General features: G+C 50.3%; 1 protein-coding gene across 1 annotated transcript in view; it reads right to left on the bottom strand.

Annotated features, from left to right (window-relative positions):
- The window catches only part of Cpxm2 (carboxypeptidase X, M14 family member 2), a 95,393-nt gene extending 84,729 nt beyond the window's left edge, over positions 1-10,664 (bottom strand). Inside the window, exons 1-2 of the mRNA XM_027930286.2 lie at positions 10,352-10,664; positions 514-612 (exon numbers count right to left, since the gene is read on the bottom strand). Of these exons, the coding sequence (XP_027786087.1) occupies positions 514-612; positions 10,352-10,664 (412 nt within the window). The remainder of the gene's footprint in view (positions 1-513; positions 613-10,351) is intronic.
- Between the last annotated feature and the right edge of the window lie 7,587 nt (positions 10,665-18,251).

The following is an 18,251-nucleotide window of genomic DNA, read 5'->3' as shown; positions in this document are numbered from 1 at the left end:
TATGATAGTTCAAAACAACAAAGAGGCAATAATAGTAATGGGATAGTTAATAATAGTAAACACTCAGCTAGTGGATCAGAGCTTGGCCATGAGTCTCAAACTAACTCCTTGGAACGTCCTGAGCTAAGTAGTTACAGGACTGATGTGTTCACATAGTGCAAGACGCCAGGCCAGCCCGCAGACTGTCAAAATAAAAGCCTTGATCTCTGATTCCAAAGGCCCCTGGGTCAGGTTGGGAGGTAAGAAGTGCACATTCAGGGCTGTGGGCAGCTAAGAGGTCCCACAAGAAAGGAAGTGATGTCTTGGGGAGGGGGAAGAGGCGGGAGAGCACCAAGGGCCCCAGGAGAGTCAGAAATGACCTGCATGAACCGATCCGAAAATCAGGCTGGGAGCTGGGACATGAGTGTCTTCACCACCTCGGTGGCTCCTCATGCTCAGGCTGCAGCAGCAGGGGCCTGTGCCTACCCTGCCCAGCTCACCGACGGGGAGGGGCTCTCCAAGAGACTCACTTACTTTCTCTGACAACTTCTCCTGGCGCGGGGACACTGTGGTCGTCACTGGCAGTCTTGTCCAGACTCTTGCTTCTTCTGCCTTTTCTGTTGCTATTTTTCCCTAAAAAGAGAAAGATTCCTTTACTTCCACATGTCAGAGCCACCTGGGGTGTCAGAGCTCACTGTCCTCTCCTGCACGTCAGCCATCTCCAGCTCTGTGTCCCTGTCCCTAGAGACAGTGCCTTGGACTCTGGGGCATCTTGTAGGTAATGACAGCGTGTTAAACGCACACCTGGTGAAAGCTACGCTCCTGCACATTGTCATGATTATGAGACTGCAGAAGGCTCTTGCCCCCCCTGAGGCCCGGCCGTGCCACACACAGCTGCTGGAGCTGGAAGTGAAACCCTGGAGTTCTGAATCCAGCATTTCCCCCAGAGGGGGCTGTCCCCACCTAAATCTCCCCAAGGCCCTGGCTTGGGAGCCTGCAGGTAATGATGCTGCCCATCTACTGGAAAGCCACCCCGCCGTGGCCCAAGAAGGCCGCCAGCTGCACTCCTGCTTCTCCTGGCGCTGTGCTCCACTGACAGCCCCCGGCACCCTTCAGCTCATGCCTCCTCCCCCCAGAACTGGCATGTGCTGCTCAGCCTCCCCGAGTGCCCTTTCCCTCACTCCTGAACTAGCTCGCTCCTGCCCCCCTGCAAGTCTCAGCATGGCCTTGCCTCCTTAAGCTGGTTTTCCTGACCTCTCCACCTAAATCCAACCCTCCACTGATGGCTCTGATAGCCTCCAGTGAGGGTCCAGTTGCTTCCAGGCAGAGTCTGATGTAGGAGTTTGGGTGCATGTAAGGAACCAAGGAAGAGAGGTAAGGAGAGAAGCAGGGGGAGGCCAGGCAAGTGGCCAAGCAAGGCTGTGGTCTCCTCAGCCTGAGACTGGCTTGGCTAGTCACCCAGGAGCTCTGGAGCAGAAGCCGCACACACAGTTGTCCCCATCTGAGACGAGGGGCTGCCTCTGACTGCAGACTGACATCTGGGAAGTGGGAGATGCAGCCTCCACCAGGATTTCTCCAGGAAGAGAGGAGCTGTGAGCAACCAAGGCCCAGGCCCCAGAGCCTAGGGAATAGTTTGGGGAAAATGACAGGGGGCTCCAGTAGCCTCCTCACAGCTCCACACACCTGTCCTGTGTGCGTCATTACAGTGGCTCCATGACGTGTCTACTCAGAAGGCAGGGGCTGCTCCTGGCTCTGCTCACTGTCTACTGCCAGAGACTGTGCATAACAGGCTGGATGAATGACTGGGTGGCCAAAAGGACAAAAGCCAAAGGAGGGCAGATCCACGAGGAGAGACACTCGAAGAATAAGAGTCTCTAAATCAAAGAGACTTTAAACTGCAAGCTAAAATGTCAAAAACAGCTCGTGACTTGTACCAATTAATGAAGCTATTTCAGATTACTAGTCACCTGCTTCCCAAGAAAACCCTAGTTCTTCAAGAAATGGCAAGGAACATTGGGCCCAACCCAGGGAAATCCTCTTTTGTTGTATTGTTGGGTGATGCCCTCTGGGAATAGCTTTCATTTCTCATGTAAGTTGAAACAAAGTTACAAAACTGGGTGTCCCCTTTAGAGTCTAGAAGCCAGAAAACTGACACTTCATAATGGCTGGAAGAGGACCGACTCAGAGACCTGGTCACATCAATACCTGCTCAGTGTCACCATTGCAGCGGTCCTGATTCTGTGGGTGGGAATGTCATGGCCAGTGTCCACCACAGACAAGATGGCCACTTCCAAAAGAGCCTGACAAGCAGTGTGCCCAAAAGACCTTAGTTATTCAGGAAGATTGTAGCACAACTGTTGGTGACACTGAGCCTGGTGTGGGAGGGAGATAAGGGGTTCTACCAAAAAATAAAGGTTCACAAGATGTGACCAACATGTGGGAACAGGGTGCCCAGTGGTAGTGGCAAATAGTACTGAGATCACAGTCGGGAGGGCCCAGCCACCTTCTCTGGGCAGAGACCACAGTGGTCAGGGGCACCATCCTGAGAGCCTGGTCCAGTGTGGTGCCCCACCCCCTGTGCCCTGCATGGCCAGGGACCTGCCTTACTCATCTGGGCTCCCTCTTCAGCAGAAGACACAGTGCCACCACAGAGAAAGCTCCAGGGAGGAAACGAAGCCATGTGTGTGACCCGTGGTCACCCCCGAACAAAAGAAGGCTTCTATCTTTTCGTGTCCAGCGTCTTCCCTGAGCCCCACACGTCACAGAGCACTGCTCCAGTTGCTAACAGCGAACACGTGTGGCACGATTCACAGTCCACCAGGCATTCCTGCAGTGACTCCAGCCCTCCACCTTGGCAAAGTCTCCCAGGGGGCAGAAAGCTTATTAAGAAGAGCATTTTACAGATGGGGACACCGAGGCTCAGCAGGAGGAAGAGGTCTGCACAAGGTCACTGACGGAGCGGGAGGTGACGGAGCAGGAGATTGACTCCAAACCTGAGCCCTTCCCAGCTGGCTTGCAGGCTCCCTTCCACAGTCCCCTCCTCTCTGGAAGAAGAAGGGCAACATACGGTCTATACAGATGAAAGAAGAAAGTGGGGGGTGGGGGAAGAGACTTCAGAGAGGAGCCAGAATCAAATCAGCATCTCCATCTGGGCCGCGTGACAACACAGAATTCCTTAAAAGTATCAAACTGAAGTGCCAGTGAGGGCCACATGTTCTATTCTGGTCTACAGTGACAAATATACTTCATCTGCTTAATAGAAAACCATTCCCCTCTCTGCACAAGGAGCTTACAGTAGCAACCCCCAGGCACCGAAAACCCTTGGCTTTCTGCAGCTTTGCCATTCCCCAGGAAATTCCAGCCCCAGAGGGCTCTGCGTTCCCTCTGGAGGAGGGACCTGGCCCAGGGCTCTGAGGTCCCTGCCTGCTTCTCCTCAAGGAATGAACCCCCTTGAGGAGAAAAACCCTACCAAGTGGGTCCTCGGGAGCACCCCAGAAATGCAGCCTCGAGGCCTCAGGCAGACAGTCATCGGGGGTCCCTTAGCCAGGGCCAGGGGGACTTGGCAGGTGCACACACACAGCCTCAAGGACAGTGGCTAGATATTCCTGCTCCACGTGGCTGTGAGCAGGAAGGGGCGGGATGCAGAGGGAACAGCCTTGGCCCATTCCTTTCTGAGGACGGGCAGCTCCCAGAGGAAACAAGGATCCCCAGAGGATCGCATGAATCCTGAGAGGCAGCTCAGTGGCTGAAGGATGTGTTCCCTTCCAGTCACTGGTGACCTCTGTGGTCTGGCGGGGAGGGGACACTGGGGACATGGAGGCAACAGTGAAACTTCCCAAGTATGTTTTATCAGGACCAGACCAAACCCAGGCAATCAGGCAACCAAAGAGCCCCTCCCCCTCCTCTCGTCTGCTGTGTCTTCCCTGAGAACCAGGTTGGTTGGCTCCTGCCCCTAGGGTCCAGCCTGTCATGCAGGAGACTGTCTCCACCAGACCAAGGCATGAGGGACAGTGGGGTCAGCTGGGGCCACAGGGCCTTTGTGGCCACCACTCCCATCCTCTATGCAGTCAGCAGTCCCTCCCTGACCCATAACCAGACGGAGTTCCTTATTTTTGATTTAAGGAGGCACAGTGGTACCAGCAGCAGGTAGGTGCAGGAGGGCACGGGTGGGCACAGGTAGGCACTGTGCAGTACCTGCCTGTTTCAGTTTGGGTTCCACCTGAACAGAGCTGGGGACAGGAAGGTCTGGAGAGCAGGACTGTGTCTGAGAGGTGATTTTAGGCAGCACAGTGAAAGGACAATACCAACAACTCAGGGGTGTGGCTGGCAGGACCCCTGGGGCACAACCTGGCAAGGACTTGAGGAACAGGGGAGAGGTGCCTCTGAGCTGCCTTCCACTGAGCACACTGGACACAGACCATCCAACGTCACAGATCCTCCAGAAGTGTGAGGGTATTATTGCCTCCACAGTGAGGAATCAAGGTTTGGAAATGTCACAAGCCCCTGTAAGTGGCAGAGCCAGACGCTAATGCCAGCTATGTGGATCCTGGGATCACCCCACACGCCTCACATGGACCAGGTATTCCAAATAAACATGCAACATCAGAGGTTCAAATTAAAATTTAAAGGTGTTCTCTGCTGTGCCAACCATCCCATGATGCCCAATGCATAGTCAGTTGGCTGCTAGCCAGGTGGGGACACCAGTCCTTTCCCAGAGCCAGCCAAAGAAACCATGATCACAGAGCCACAGCCATAGTGGCAGAGACCTGAGTGGGCCACAGGGGGCTGAACCTTCATTGCTGACAATGCCAAGCGGGGTGCTCAGGGTCCCCAGCCCCCAGGGGACATCCAGATGATGCTCCATCTCAATCCAGGCTCCAAGGCCAGGCTTCCTGCATCCCAGCAGTGAAGGCACCAACCACCATGAAACCTGACAGCCATGGACCTTGAAGCACACAGGGAAGCATGAGCCACAGCATGCCCTGCATGAGCCATCCACAGGCTGTGTGTGAGAGCTCTGTGCATTTGTGCATACGAGGGGACTGGTCTGGCATTGCATGCTGATTGGGCTGTGCCACACAAGTGCTCCTTTCCTCTCACTCTGCCTGTGATCCCACACAGCACCTGAGATGGGTGTGACTTGCCAAGATGTCAATCAATCTGCTGACCACAAGACATCGCAAAGCAAGACTCCACCTTTGAAACCCTACTCCCTGCCTTATTTGGTAAAGAACATTCCATCAAACTCCCTTGTGTGTTTCCCCCAAATAAAATAAAAAGAATCCGGGTGCACACTCTCTTTCCAGCGCTGCTCAGTGTGGAGCTGACCCTTGGGGTCGGAGAGCAGTCCCTCCCTCGATCTTAGAAACTCATGTTTGTGTGCTGCGTGCGTGGTTTCTTCGCCGTTTTCTTAGTTATTGATACAGCCAGTTCCTCTAACCCCAGCTCATCTCGTCAGCCCGGCCAGCTGGCGAAGGGTCCCCCACCCTCTATGATCCAAGCCTAAGCCCTTATTTCTGGAACCATGGGCACAGGCAGGAGAGAATGTGCCAATGCTAAGTTGACTTTGGAAAGCATTTTGGAAAGGGCGGTGGTCTCTTAGAAAGCTGATTTTAAAAAAATAAAAACATGTCCTTTCCCTTGGAGTTTTGTAGGAAGTTGACCTGGACAAAACACACTTATGATTAAACCCAGAGTGAGCCTGGAGGTTTACTTGTTGGTTGTTTGGGTGCTATAGTACCATCATGGTGATACTGAAATATTTATAAACACATTCTCCTAATCCTCACACTCCAGCTTTCCCAAGAGAAGACACTTCCATCCAAAGGCCACACTGCCCGATGCTGGGAGAGAGATGTAGCAAAGCTGAGAAGTGAAGCACCCTGTCCACCAACCGGTGGCAGCGCACACAACAGAAAGGCCTTTGTTGACAATCACACACGCTCAGATAACAGCTCTGGCTACTTCCCCCGCAATTGAGACACAACACAGTACAAAATGCAGACTGGATGATTCTGGGCACAGACATATGAGCAAACATGGCTCACTGCCCACTCTGCAAATTCCACGGGCTCAGGACGACAGTGGCCTCACTGCTGCCTGAAGAAACCGCAAACAAAGGGATACGCAGGAACCCACCTGTAATGCTACATGTCTGAGCCTACTTCTAAGCCAAGGTGCCCTGGAGGGAGAAAAAAAAAATCTTCCAATCACTTTTTCTGAGTCTTGTTTATTATTTTGTTTCTAACAGTTAAGTGGAGGGGGTGAGTTATGTAACTATGGTTTATTACTCTGTGCCATCTTATTCTCTAAAAAGAATAAGGCCACTGACCAAAGTCATCAATTTGGAGATGTCATGCAAAGGAAGCATACCTCAAATCCACTGGTGTGCCCACCATGGAGGCACGGACCATGCAGACCAGGGTCCTGGGGCTCCCTCCCTGAGCCCCAAAGCATTCCAGCTTCAGGAACCTGGAAACCATGGAGTTTAACTCGAAGCAGCTGAATAAATAGAACTAGAGGGAAGCAGGTTGTCAAGCCTGGGTGAGGAAGAACATTCTAGCAACCAGTACATTCATCCAGTGAACCAGCAGCCTCCAGATGGTGAGAGCCCATCTGTGGCAGGTTGTGACCAGGGACTGTGCATCCCCCCCTCAGTCCTGCCCAGACAGGAAGTCTTTCCCAATGACCATTTAGGCTCCTCCAAGTTGTAATGTTCAGGAATGAGCTGAGGTTCGCAAAGGAGGACTTCAGAAATTGCATGACACCTAAGTCCACCACAAACTAAGAAAGAAAAAAAAAAAGGATTCCATATCCTCAAGGGGACATGTACACACAAGCACAGTAAAAACTAGTGGAACGTGACGTTGTAATCTGGTTAACATTGTTTTCAAATGTCATTTTCCTAGTTTCCATGCTGTATACAGCAGTGTCTCTCAACCTCCTGGGGATGTTTGGCAATGTCTAAAGACATCTACGGCTGTGACAATGACAACTGGGGGAGGGTGCTACTGACACTCAGTGGGTCGATGCCAGGGATGCTGCCAACATCCTCCAACACGCCAGGCACAAACCTCCTTGGACCTGCACACAGTTGGTCCAAGATGTCATGGTTGCCACTGCTGAGAAACCCTACGCTACAGTTAGCTAAGGTTTATCCCTGGAGGAAACTGCGGAGTGGGATGGTGGGACCTCACTGTGCTATTTTTTCAATTTCCTGTTAGTCTGTAATTATTTTAAACTAAAAACTTAAATAAATGTTTTCAAAGATTTCATCCCACTCTGTATATCAGGGTTCTCCTCGTGGAAGACGCAGTATTATCCAAAATGCCTGGGACCAGAAGGGTTTCAAGCTTTGGAATTTCTGGAATTTTAGAATATTTGCATATACCTGATGAGATATTGTGGAGATGAGAATCAAATCTGAACACAATATTCATTAATGTTTATATTCCTTGTACACATAGCCTAAAGGTAATTTTACACCTTTTTAATAGTTTTGCATATGAACCATTTCGTGGTGTGGAAGTTTCCACGGTGCCACCTTAGCGCCCAGCCCGTATTTGGTACCCAGTGTGCAACATCCACCCAGTGCAGAGATTCAGCCTGTAGGCTGGGGCCCTGTGTTCCCTCCTCCATAAGAACCTTTCCAAGATAATATGACACCCTGCTTACAGGCTGCTTCAGCAGCCACTGAAGAGATGCACACTCCTATGGCATCGTGAGCAGTGTTCAGGTCAAGGCCCCACTCCAAGTGGGAAACCATTGTTTCCTAGCACAGTTTAACTGCACAAAACTGACCCCCTTCATCTAGATCACTCTTAAACCTGTCTCTCCCACTACTTGAGGTCCAGATCTACTGAGTGAACACCAAAATTTAAAACCAAATTTTAAAAAAATAGTAATAAAACCAGCCACAAAATAAAAATGTGAGATAAGAGTCCCAACCCACGGATGACCCTCGTGGAGAGGAGCTCTAGAAAGCCTCACACAATTCAATGGAAATAGCAGAAAGCTTGGAAGCAGCTCCCCAGCAGGCCAGCTTCCTAAGATAGTCTGGAATTCTCCAGGACCTGTTTTGGGTTTGGGGGACCCCGTCTGGGTGGATGCTAAAGGCGCATTTCCTGCAGGAGCCAGGGCTGGCTATTCAATAGGAATAAACAGCTTCTTGCCCCACAATCAATCTCTATCTGCAAGACGACTTTCCAAAAGCAAATGACATCCTTCTTGCAGATTAGGGTGCACCTTGATTTCTCCTTCAGAGACCCCATTCCAACACCAACAAGTGCTATCTGTGCTCAAAGGACAAAGGAGAGCCACATCCCCATATCTGAGTCCACAGACACTGCTGAGGGCAGGTTGTGACTTTCTGAGCTATTTTCTTTAGTGGAGACAGCTGTCTCAGGAATGATGGCTAGTCACTAATAAGAGTCCCCCCAAAACAAATTGGCTCACTAGGCAGGCCCTAAACATCAGCATTGCCCAAGCTCCCTTATTTATTTATTTTATACCCCATACTCTCATACTTCTACCTCTGACTGTTTTCTCCAAGTCCCCCAGTTTCCATGAGGTCCATGAGGGTAGGGGACAGGTTGTCTTACACTTTCTATCCCAAGGGTCTCCCCAGCACCTTGTGCTGAACAGGTTCTTAGGGATGAAAGAAGGGCTCCCAGGAGAGTGAGAACACCTGTGAGGTGCAGGTGCACTGGAAGCTACAGTCAAAAGGCTTTTGCAGCAATGGACAGAGTCAGAGGCAGCAGCAGGTTCTACTAGTCTTCCTATCTGCAGGTGAAGAAGTTAAGGCTCCAGAAGCAGAGCCAGGAGCCCCAGACCCCCAATTTGGTGAGCCCAAGACCTGGCTGGTAAGCAGTCTGAAGCTTCAGCCACCTTTCCCTACCACCACCCCAGGGACTACCAGCAGCTAGCCATGCTAAGCACATAGCAGATAAAACAACAACAACAATCCATGCAAATTTGACTCCAACCATTAAACCAAAGAGCACAGGAGAAGGACTTTCAAATCTCCCATGTCAGCAAGTGACACTGAGCAAGTTACTTCAACTGTTAGTGCTGCCAGTTCCTCGTCAGTAATTCAGCAAGGACATCCACCCTCCAGAGCCACAGAAAGAACATATGAGTCTGGTGCACATAAAGACCAGTCACGGTCAGCATCCTACAAGTGGGAGCCTCTCTGTCCACTCCCATGAGCAGCCACTGGGGCTTTTACACATCTTAATTCCCACAACTTTCCCACTGGAAATAGTGGGAAATCTGGATGGTTCAGTTCAAAGTCACACAACTCATAGAGCCACCTGTGAAACACGGCAGGGCCTCATGTATGTGTAAAGAGGATGCTCAGGTAGGGACACCTTCTCAAGAGTGTCCCAACCACCACTTCCCTGCTACCCTCACTGGTGACTTTCAGGAGCAGTTTAGCCAAACAAAGGTGTCATCTTCTACGCCTGGGCTCTGTGACGGCGTCCCTGTGCTTCAAGAAAGGCTCCTGCAGGGTTGGAGAATCTGGCCAGAGCCCTGGTGGAATGGCCCTTGCTCATTCCCCATTGCTGAAACACAAAGCCTGCGGCATGCACGATGAGCAAGGACCACTGGAAGGGACAACTGAGAGAGAGTTCCACCTCACAAGGTTAGTGCAGTGAACCAAGCGGAAGTCATTCCCAAGACAGGGCTGGCAGAGACAGGAGGGATTGGAGAAGGGTGTGAGGGTCAGATGGAAACAGCCCACTCCAGGCTGCCAGCCCCAGCAGAGCTTTCCAGGACTCAGGCAGCCTGGCCTCCCCACTATGGTACACCTGGGGCACTGGGTCCTGAGCCGCACAGGGTCCCCAGCTGGGGCTGTATGGGCCATCTTGCCCCCACTGGGTGGAGGATTCAAGGGACCCACTGACAAGAGGAGGGAGGGACTGAGAGTGACACAGGCTGGGTAAAGGCACTCTGGCAGAACTTTCCACAGAGGGCCACCTGCCAAAACAGGCCAGTCATTCACATGGCCAGAAAGGAAATTCACTCTCAAGAAAACGCTGCGTGTGAAGACTGAGGAAGAAGGCAGAGCAGGAGGAAGTGCCCAGCAGAAAGATCCTCTGCCCACAGGAATGTCAAGCTTGGGGGCAAAAGGGTCCTGGCTCCCCCGGCAGCTTCCCAATGTCCGTGCTCTGGTCCCACCTGAAGAGACTGAGCGGGAGTGATCCTTGCAGCTCAATGTGGGGAGCGCAGAGCACCAAGGAGGCAGATGAAGTCCCCAGGGAGGCGTGGGCACCACAGGAGGTTGGCTGGAAGCCAGTGTCCCCTGGAGGCCAGCGATGTACGGGCAGCACCCCCCCCCCCCGCCCCCCAGCCAGCCCCTGCAAAAAGTTACCTGGTGGAGGCGGAGGCGACTCTGCGTATAACTTTTCCCTTTTGGGCGCTTTCTTGGGCTTGGTGGCCCTGGTGGGCGGCCTGGGTTGGGGCGGGCGCGGCTCCCGCTCCTCCTCCCCGGGCCCCTCGGGCAGCAGCGGCGAAAAGGGCTCCAGCTCGGGCTCCGGGCGCTGGTCGTGGGGCTCCCGGCTCCAAAGTTCCTGCACGTAATAGTCGGGGTCCTCGACGGTCGCGCGCTGGGCTCCGACCCCAGCCGTGGCCACGGCCAGGAGCGCCAGGACCAGCGCGGGCGAGGCGGCCCCCGGGCCGGCCATGCCCGTTCCTCCTCGCGCCCTGGCCAGGGTCCCGGCCACCGGAGCCGGCGGGCCGCGGGCAGACGAGGCGCGGGGCAGGGGCGCAGGCACTGCAGCGGGCGCGGGGCGCGGGAGTCGGCGGCCTGGCGGGTGTGACCGGCCCTCCCGGGCGGGGCTGGGCCGGGCCGGCGCGGGGCGGGCGCAGGGGCTCGTCCCGCCTCCCTCCGGCCCCGGGTCCGCCGTCCCTCAGCCCCGCCGAGTCCGCAGGTGTTGGAGTCCTGCCAGCCTCGAGCTGTGCCCGACCTTTCTCTTCCATCATGCTGGCCAGCGTGCTGCCCCGCTGGGCGCCCCTTTCCCCTGGAGTCCGGAGTTCCCCGCTAGAAGAAACTTCCAGGCATCTCTCATATTCCTTCCTTTTACAGGTGGAGAAACGTGCCCCTAGCGGAGACCAGACTGGCCAGTGGTGCAAAGGCAGATAGAGCCCAAGGCCTGCGCTTCTGCCCTCCTGCTCCGCCCGGCCCGCCCCATGCGCCAGACCTGCTGGCTCAGGAGCAGTGAATGAGGAATTCCGGAGGTCCCTGGGGCCTTCGATAAACCTCCCTCTGGGCAGGGCCTACTGACCCTGGAGGACACTGTGTGTGATTCGTTGGAGAAAGAATGAAGTCACCCCAAGGACCACCATCCCAGAGTTCAAGAGGGGACATTTGATAGTCCTGAGAGCAGGTCTGCCCAGAGTCCCCTGCTCTGCCTCCTTTCCCGAAAGTGCCTCCCACCTTAGACCACTGTGTGCAGGTTTTTCTTATGTAGGGAGGGACCCCACCATCCTCTCACTTATACTCTCCAGACTCGGGGTGTTTGGGGAACCAGGAACAGCTCTGCATTTCTTTTCCTACCTCAAAAAATCCCAACAAACTCTGTGACTTAAAGCAACACCTGCTTATTACCTGGAAACTCTGCAGGTCAGCAGCCTGACTCGGGTGTCTCCGTTTAAAGTCCAGGTGTGGGCAAGGATGGAGTCCCCTGCCAGCCCTGGAGGAGACTCTGCCTCTGAGCCCACTCAGGAAAGCTGAAGCTGGTCAGTTCTGGCAGTTGTTGGACGGGGGTCCTGTTTGCTTTCTGCCTATGGAAGCCAGACTTCACTGTTGTTGACTGTATCCCTTCCAGGGCTTTCCACAGGGGCTGGAGGCCTGTCTTATCCCTGCACATGAGCCTGAGTCTCAGAGCCAGTACTGGCACATCAAATCCACCGCACAGCTTCAAATCTTCCACTTTTGCCACATCTTTCCTCCTTGCAGTGAGAGAAATTCTTCACTTTAAATGGCTTATGAATGAGAGGGGCCCACAAGTAATCCAGGACCTCCACCCTCTCTCCAGGTGCTGACCTTAATCTGTCTGCAACGTCCATTCTGTAATTTAGTCACAGGTTCTAGGGATTCAAGTACAGCCATCTTTGATGGCTGACATAGGGACAAAGGACTCTCTAGCCATGGGTTGGGCTCTCACCTTCCCAGTTCCATTTGGCTTGGGATGTGATTCCAGATACCATGGAGTTGAATCTGGATACCAGTGCAAGGCCTCCATCTTCCCCTGGGAGCGTGGGGAGTCCCATTTCTGAGCCCCACAGTGGGCAGAGCTTGAGCCAGGAGAGTTGCCATTCTCTGCCCAGGCCCCTCTTACCACCTCATTCTCCCTCATTGCGCACCTAAGCCACCCAGCCAGGCCATTCTTTGGGGCAGTTTTCTGGGTTTCTAGGTCAAGTCCAAAGCAGAATGGCCAGGTGAGAAGGAGGGCTGCAGGTGAGACAGTGCCTACTGGGAAGCACCAGGATTCTTGGACCTGACTGTCAAACCCCCGGGACATTCTGGAATACAACCAGCAGAGATTTCCAGAGGGAAAGGGGAAGAGACTCCCTCCCTCCCCTGATGTTCCAAGCAGTCTGGGATGGGCTGGATCCCACCGGCTCCTCCATGATGTGTCCCCAGAGCTCACTCACAGGATCTGTTTTATCTGAAGCCAACTACCCCAGACAATGGGACAGGTCAGCATGGGGCTTCAGTGGCAAAAAAAGAAAGAGGCTCCGCAATGAGCCACACACCTGGAGGTCCCAGCTAGCCTGGTAGCCCCCGCCAGAGGAGCTGCAGAGATTGCCCAGGCCAAATGTGTGCCCTGAACCACCTCATCAGAGCCCTAGGGCTCCCTAAGCATGCAGACAGATGCCAGGCCCACCCAGACCTAAGGACCTCCTACGGGTGGGCTCAGGCACTCCCACCTCTATAAAACACCTCAGCTAACCCACAGAGTTGCATTTTACAGAGGAGGCTGAGGGCCCAGACCCACCCCAGGAAGCCAAGGTCAGGAGGGAACTCGGCTTCGTTGGTAGTTCAGCATCAGGCTGAGTAAATCTTGGCAGCCCCAATCCATGAGTTCCTAAAACATTGTGCTTCTTTCCTGACACTTCTAAGGTAAATAATAGAACACAAACCTGTACTGTAGTGTCTGGGAAGCATCCAGAGAATGTCCCCAAGTGTGATTCTCGGCACATCCCCGGAATCAGGAAACAGTCCCCCTCTGGCTGTGTGTGCTTGTTTGTTTTCCCTGGAGAGACACATAATTAAAGCAAGCAGAACAAACAGAATGGGAATTGATTGCAGCATGCCAACTCTCTGGGGACTGCAGTCCATGGCAGTTCCTGGAGCGCCCTTTGTCTGCCTCTCTCTGGGGCTGCATGCCTGGAGATTGGTGGGAACAGTCAGAGTTCACAAGTGAAGGAAGAGAGGGTGGCAAAGCTGAGCTCATTCTCCTGGTCTCCAAGCCTCTTTTTGCCTCCCATCTTCTGCGTGGCTGCCCAGGAAGGGCACTGAATTCTTCTGCATCCCCAGTGAAGCCTTCCTAGGTCACCTTTGTGTCCCATCTATCCTTTAGCCTCTGCTATAGCTGACCCATCAAAAGTCCCAGGGCCTCTTATTCAACTTATTCTTCAACTCACCTCCTCTCCTGTTCCCACTACCACTCTTTTAGTTCAACGTTCAGAACACAGAGGCCCAAGCCAGAATATTGGAATACTGCTCACGGGGTGTCCCTGCTCTTGCTACTCTGACTTGCCATTTACCCTGTGCTCAAGGTTCCCAGCTACTCTCCATGTACAACATCACCCCCTACTGAAGAGCCCACGCAGGTCTAATCTCTCTCGGTCTCTCTCCTTTCAGTGGGCAACAACAGTAATGCCTACTCTTTATGGCTTCCTGCACAGCATCTGTAAACTCTTTTAAACTAGTGATTACTATAACCTACTAATTTTATATCCTCCAAGAAACCAACAGAGTTCAAGAAAGAAAATCCTCAGTGACTCCTTGTTGCATGTTGGCTAAGATCTTCCATGGCGTCAAAGAGGGTTGCTTTTTTTTTGACCTTTGTGTTCCCAACCTAACAATGTGTCTGTTTAACTTCAGTCTTGGACCCTACCCAAAGGGCTGTGAGCATCTCTTGAAAGCATAAGTGAGCTAATGCCGAGGATTCTGGACGACAGTCATGCTATAAAACCAGACACTCCCACTGGGAGCAGCAGCTGGGCTGAAGGAAACCTAAATGGCAGCTCAGATCCCCGGTTTCTGAGTTCCCAAAACAGTGTTCATTAAAGGCAAGCCATTGTCTGCTTCCCTTGAGAATCCATTAATGCATTTCTGTTAAGCATGATAAGCCAATGTTTGTCTGCTCATTCATCCCTCAGACTCAGGATGCTGTTAAGCCAGTTTCTGTTATACAACATAAATCTGTGCTTGTCAAATAATCCTCAAACACCTTACACAGCTAATAATTGTTCAAATATTTATGAGCCCCACAGAGGAGATTTATGTTAAGCTGCTTGACAAGGAACAAGAGCCTGTGCAGGTCCAAGGAACATTCTGTTGAAACAAATATTGCCAAGACATCAATACTTTCTTAGCATTTTTCATAACGGACTTTTGCACCTGCTCATTTCCCTAATTATCCCTGAAGCTTTACACTTTCAGAGAGAGAACAAAAATGGAATTTTTTGAAAGATCAGTAATTTGAAAAATTAGCTTCTATATAAAGAAAAATACATACTCAGGCACAGCCATTTCTAAAAATACGGTCTGGAGATGGATGCTTAGGGAGAGATATCAAGTTGTTATGGCAACTATGATTATAATTATGAAGCTGGAGGGTTTTCCCGTTCATTACTATGTTGAGATGTGGTGATTTAAATGGCAGCGTCCTTTGTAATATCCTCAATCTCATTACTACATAATTACCCATTTCATATTTAATCTTCGGTGTGTTTGTTCTTACTCCCGTGCCCTGTGGAGTTGGCATCTTTTGACAAGCCTTATTCTTAGTTCATGGGTCCCACTTGTACCTCAGCTCCTCTCCTCGCCATTGCCTCTACTCTGTGATTTCATTTTCACTTTGACCTCTGGGGAGACTTGCTTGGGCATGAGCTAGTCCATTTGTAAACAAGAAGACACTGTTAGGAAAGTTGTTAAGAAACCACCCCAACAGACATGTGGGGAGATGCTCAACTGAGCATCCTAGGAAATCCAGAATTTCTTGTTTGCCTACTGTGTGCAGGATTATTTACAGCAGCAATGATGCTTCACCTCTGTGTTGGCTTTTCTGAGTGCACCCCTGGGTCTCCAACCCTCTTGCCCTCCTGTATACTGGAGGCACCCCCTTGAGGACTGAGGGCCAGGGTCCTCTGGTTTCTGATTGGCATTGGCCAATGGGAGGTGCCAGCAGGAGGTAGGAAGATGAGAGGAAGGGGAGGAGGTTTGAGTATTTCCTCCCCTTGACCCCAACCCTTTCCCATCCCTGCCCCTGGGGACCTGCTGGTGGCTGCATTTATTCACTACCCTGGAGTCCTCTTTCTCAGCCCCAGTTTTGGAAGCCTGTGGGTGGTAATGACTTCCTGCAGGCCTGAGCCTGCAGCAACTAGGTTCTGGTACCTCAGTATCCCTCACGTGTCCCCTCATCCCTGCCCACACCTCTGAGCTTAGTCATCTGTGTGTGCCACTCTTTCCTGCTGGTCTCTGCTGATTGATATACTCCTCCCAAAGCACTAAGAGAGGAGAAATAAGTCTCCTCTGTCTTGCAGCTGAAGAAACTAGAATAATTAAGTCACTTGTTGAAGGACACCTAAATAACAAGTCACAGAGTTGAATGAACCTCCAACTGTTTGGGTCCAGAACCTCTGTTCCACCATGTATGCTGCAGCCTCAGGCCAAGGGAGTGCCTGCCCACATATGGCCCAAGATGCATTCAGGCAGAGCAGCTGAGTGCAGGTGGAGCATGAGCCCTCCATAGTGGTCACCAGTCGGGGTGGCTTTAGACCCTGGCATATCTCTAGCTCCTCCTTCCAACAAGATTGCTTAAGGTCTAAGTCTCTCCAAGTTAAAAATTATAGAGCTGTTCCTGTTGTCACTGAATGCACAAAACCCAAGAGAAAAGAAGCAATAATCCTTTTGGAGTCTCCATTTTCATGAAGACTCCAGGAGAGAAGCCAAGACACAAGCCTTAGGAAGATGCCACCCTCTCTCCAGACCATCACCTCCACATGCAGGGAACAACTATGTTCCAGCCCAGAACCAGAAGAAAAGGTCAGGAGGCCTGAAGTTCAAGCACATTACTCTCTATCCCCTGTGCCAGGGTCAGCACTCTGAACAGCATCAGTGAGTGCCACAGGTCTACCCATCTGGAGAGGCCTAGGACTGGCAGTGAACAGCCAGGCCTATAGTCCATGGTCAACGAAACCCCAGCGGGGGTCCCAGTGGAGACTCTGCAGTGGGGCCTCTCTGTTCTCTCCCTCACCAACCACCCACTGAGCCAGACAGAGGGAAACTAAAAAGATTCAAAGCACTGTGAACCTAACAAATTTGAAAGTCTAATAAATTCACAGAAAAAAAATTGTTAGGTTTGACATGAGAAGAGAGAACCCAAACAGAATAATATTAAAGGAATTGAAATAGGAGTCAGTCAACTCTGGGAAAAAAAAAGTTCTAAGTAGTTTTCCAGTTGTATTTGCCAAGCTTAAAAAAGATAAATTCAAAAAAAAAAAGATAAATTCCCATCTTATAGAAGTTGTATGGGGTTTTCCCCAAAAATTGGAAGAGTGAAACCTTTTATCTTATCATTTTATTAGGCTAATGTGACCTTAATACTAAAACCAGAGAATGAAAATGTCAAAAATAATCAAATAGATTTATTTTGTTTTACACATATATGCAAAAAATGTCTAAGTCAAATACTAACTAACAACTAAATTTTTAAAAAATAAGATATAATCAAATAGGCTTCATTTTGGGAATACAAGGATGGTTCAACCATAAAACATCCATGTAATTCATCACATCAATAGATCAAAAGAAAGCATTTCATAAACTCCAACATCTCTTTTGGAAAGAAACTTTTAGCAAACTATAAATGAAAGGGAACTCTTGATAAGGTTATAAAATAAAAATTTATAGCAAACATAATAATTAGTTGAACAAGTTTAGATAAACTCTCTGGAAGACCTGATTTAAGGCTGGGATATCATTTCCTGGTCCTGGACATTATGGCCAAAGCTCATAGGGAAAGAAAAAGATACAAAAAAATGTAAATTTCAGAAGAAAATAAAAATATATTTATTTTACAGGTTAAACAATCAGGAAAAACCAATAGAAATATCAGACAAAATAAGACTTAGTTTTACAAGATTGTTCGATCAAATATAAACATTAAAAAATCAATTCCATTTCTCTATACCAGTAATAACCAACCATAAAATGTAATACAACATAGAATCATTTATAATATCAGCTAACCTATGAATTACTTTGGAATTTACTAGCCAAGAATACAGAAGAAAGCAAGAGTCCTATAACAAGGCAATTTTGAAACTTTGGTCAAAGTCATAGAAAATGTATTGAACAAAAAGCAAGATACCCTTGCTCTCATGGAGGACAACTTGGCATGATAAAGATTCAGTTCCTCCCCAACAAATTGATCTGTGAATAAATTAACCATAAGAATAAATAAAGTACATGTAATTTAAATTCCAGTTTTTTAAGGAACTCAATAAATTTACTCTAAAATGCAAAAGGTAAGAAAATGTTCTCAAACAGCTGAAATAGTGTTGATTTACCCACCTAGATGTTAAGACACATCACAAAGCCATATTCAAAAATATAAAGAAGGAGAAAGAAAGAGGGGGAGAGGGAGTGAGGGGGAGAAGGGAAAGGAAGGTTTTTGCTCAAAAATAGGCCACGGTCTAATGTATGCAAAGAGAGAACTACGTGCCGACTTCTGTGTCGTATTTGGGGATAATACATTCATTATATGAGAACATTACGGGTCAAGGTGATTCTTTACTCTGTGGCCAGGAGAAACCCAACTCCACAGAGAGAGAAGTGAAACTGGATCCTTACCTCACACCACACAGAAAGGTGGACTCCAGGTGGTCTAAAGAATTAAACATGAAAAGGGGAAACATAAGATAAAAAGGAAAATATTTTTGCATCCTACAGATGGAGACGAACTTCTTAAATAAAATCTCTATAAAAAGTGAATATCCGTGATCCATAAGGTAGAGAAAGAGGAGTCCCAGTAGAA

This window comes from Marmota flaviventris, chromosome 4, assembly GCF_047511675.1.
Source record: "Marmota flaviventris isolate mMarFla1 chromosome 4, mMarFla1.hap1, whole genome shotgun sequence".
NCBI classification, from domain to species: domain Eukaryota; kingdom Metazoa; phylum Chordata; class Mammalia; order Rodentia; family Sciuridae; genus Marmota; species Marmota flaviventris.
This window is presented reverse-complemented; position numbering and strand designations above follow the sequence as displayed.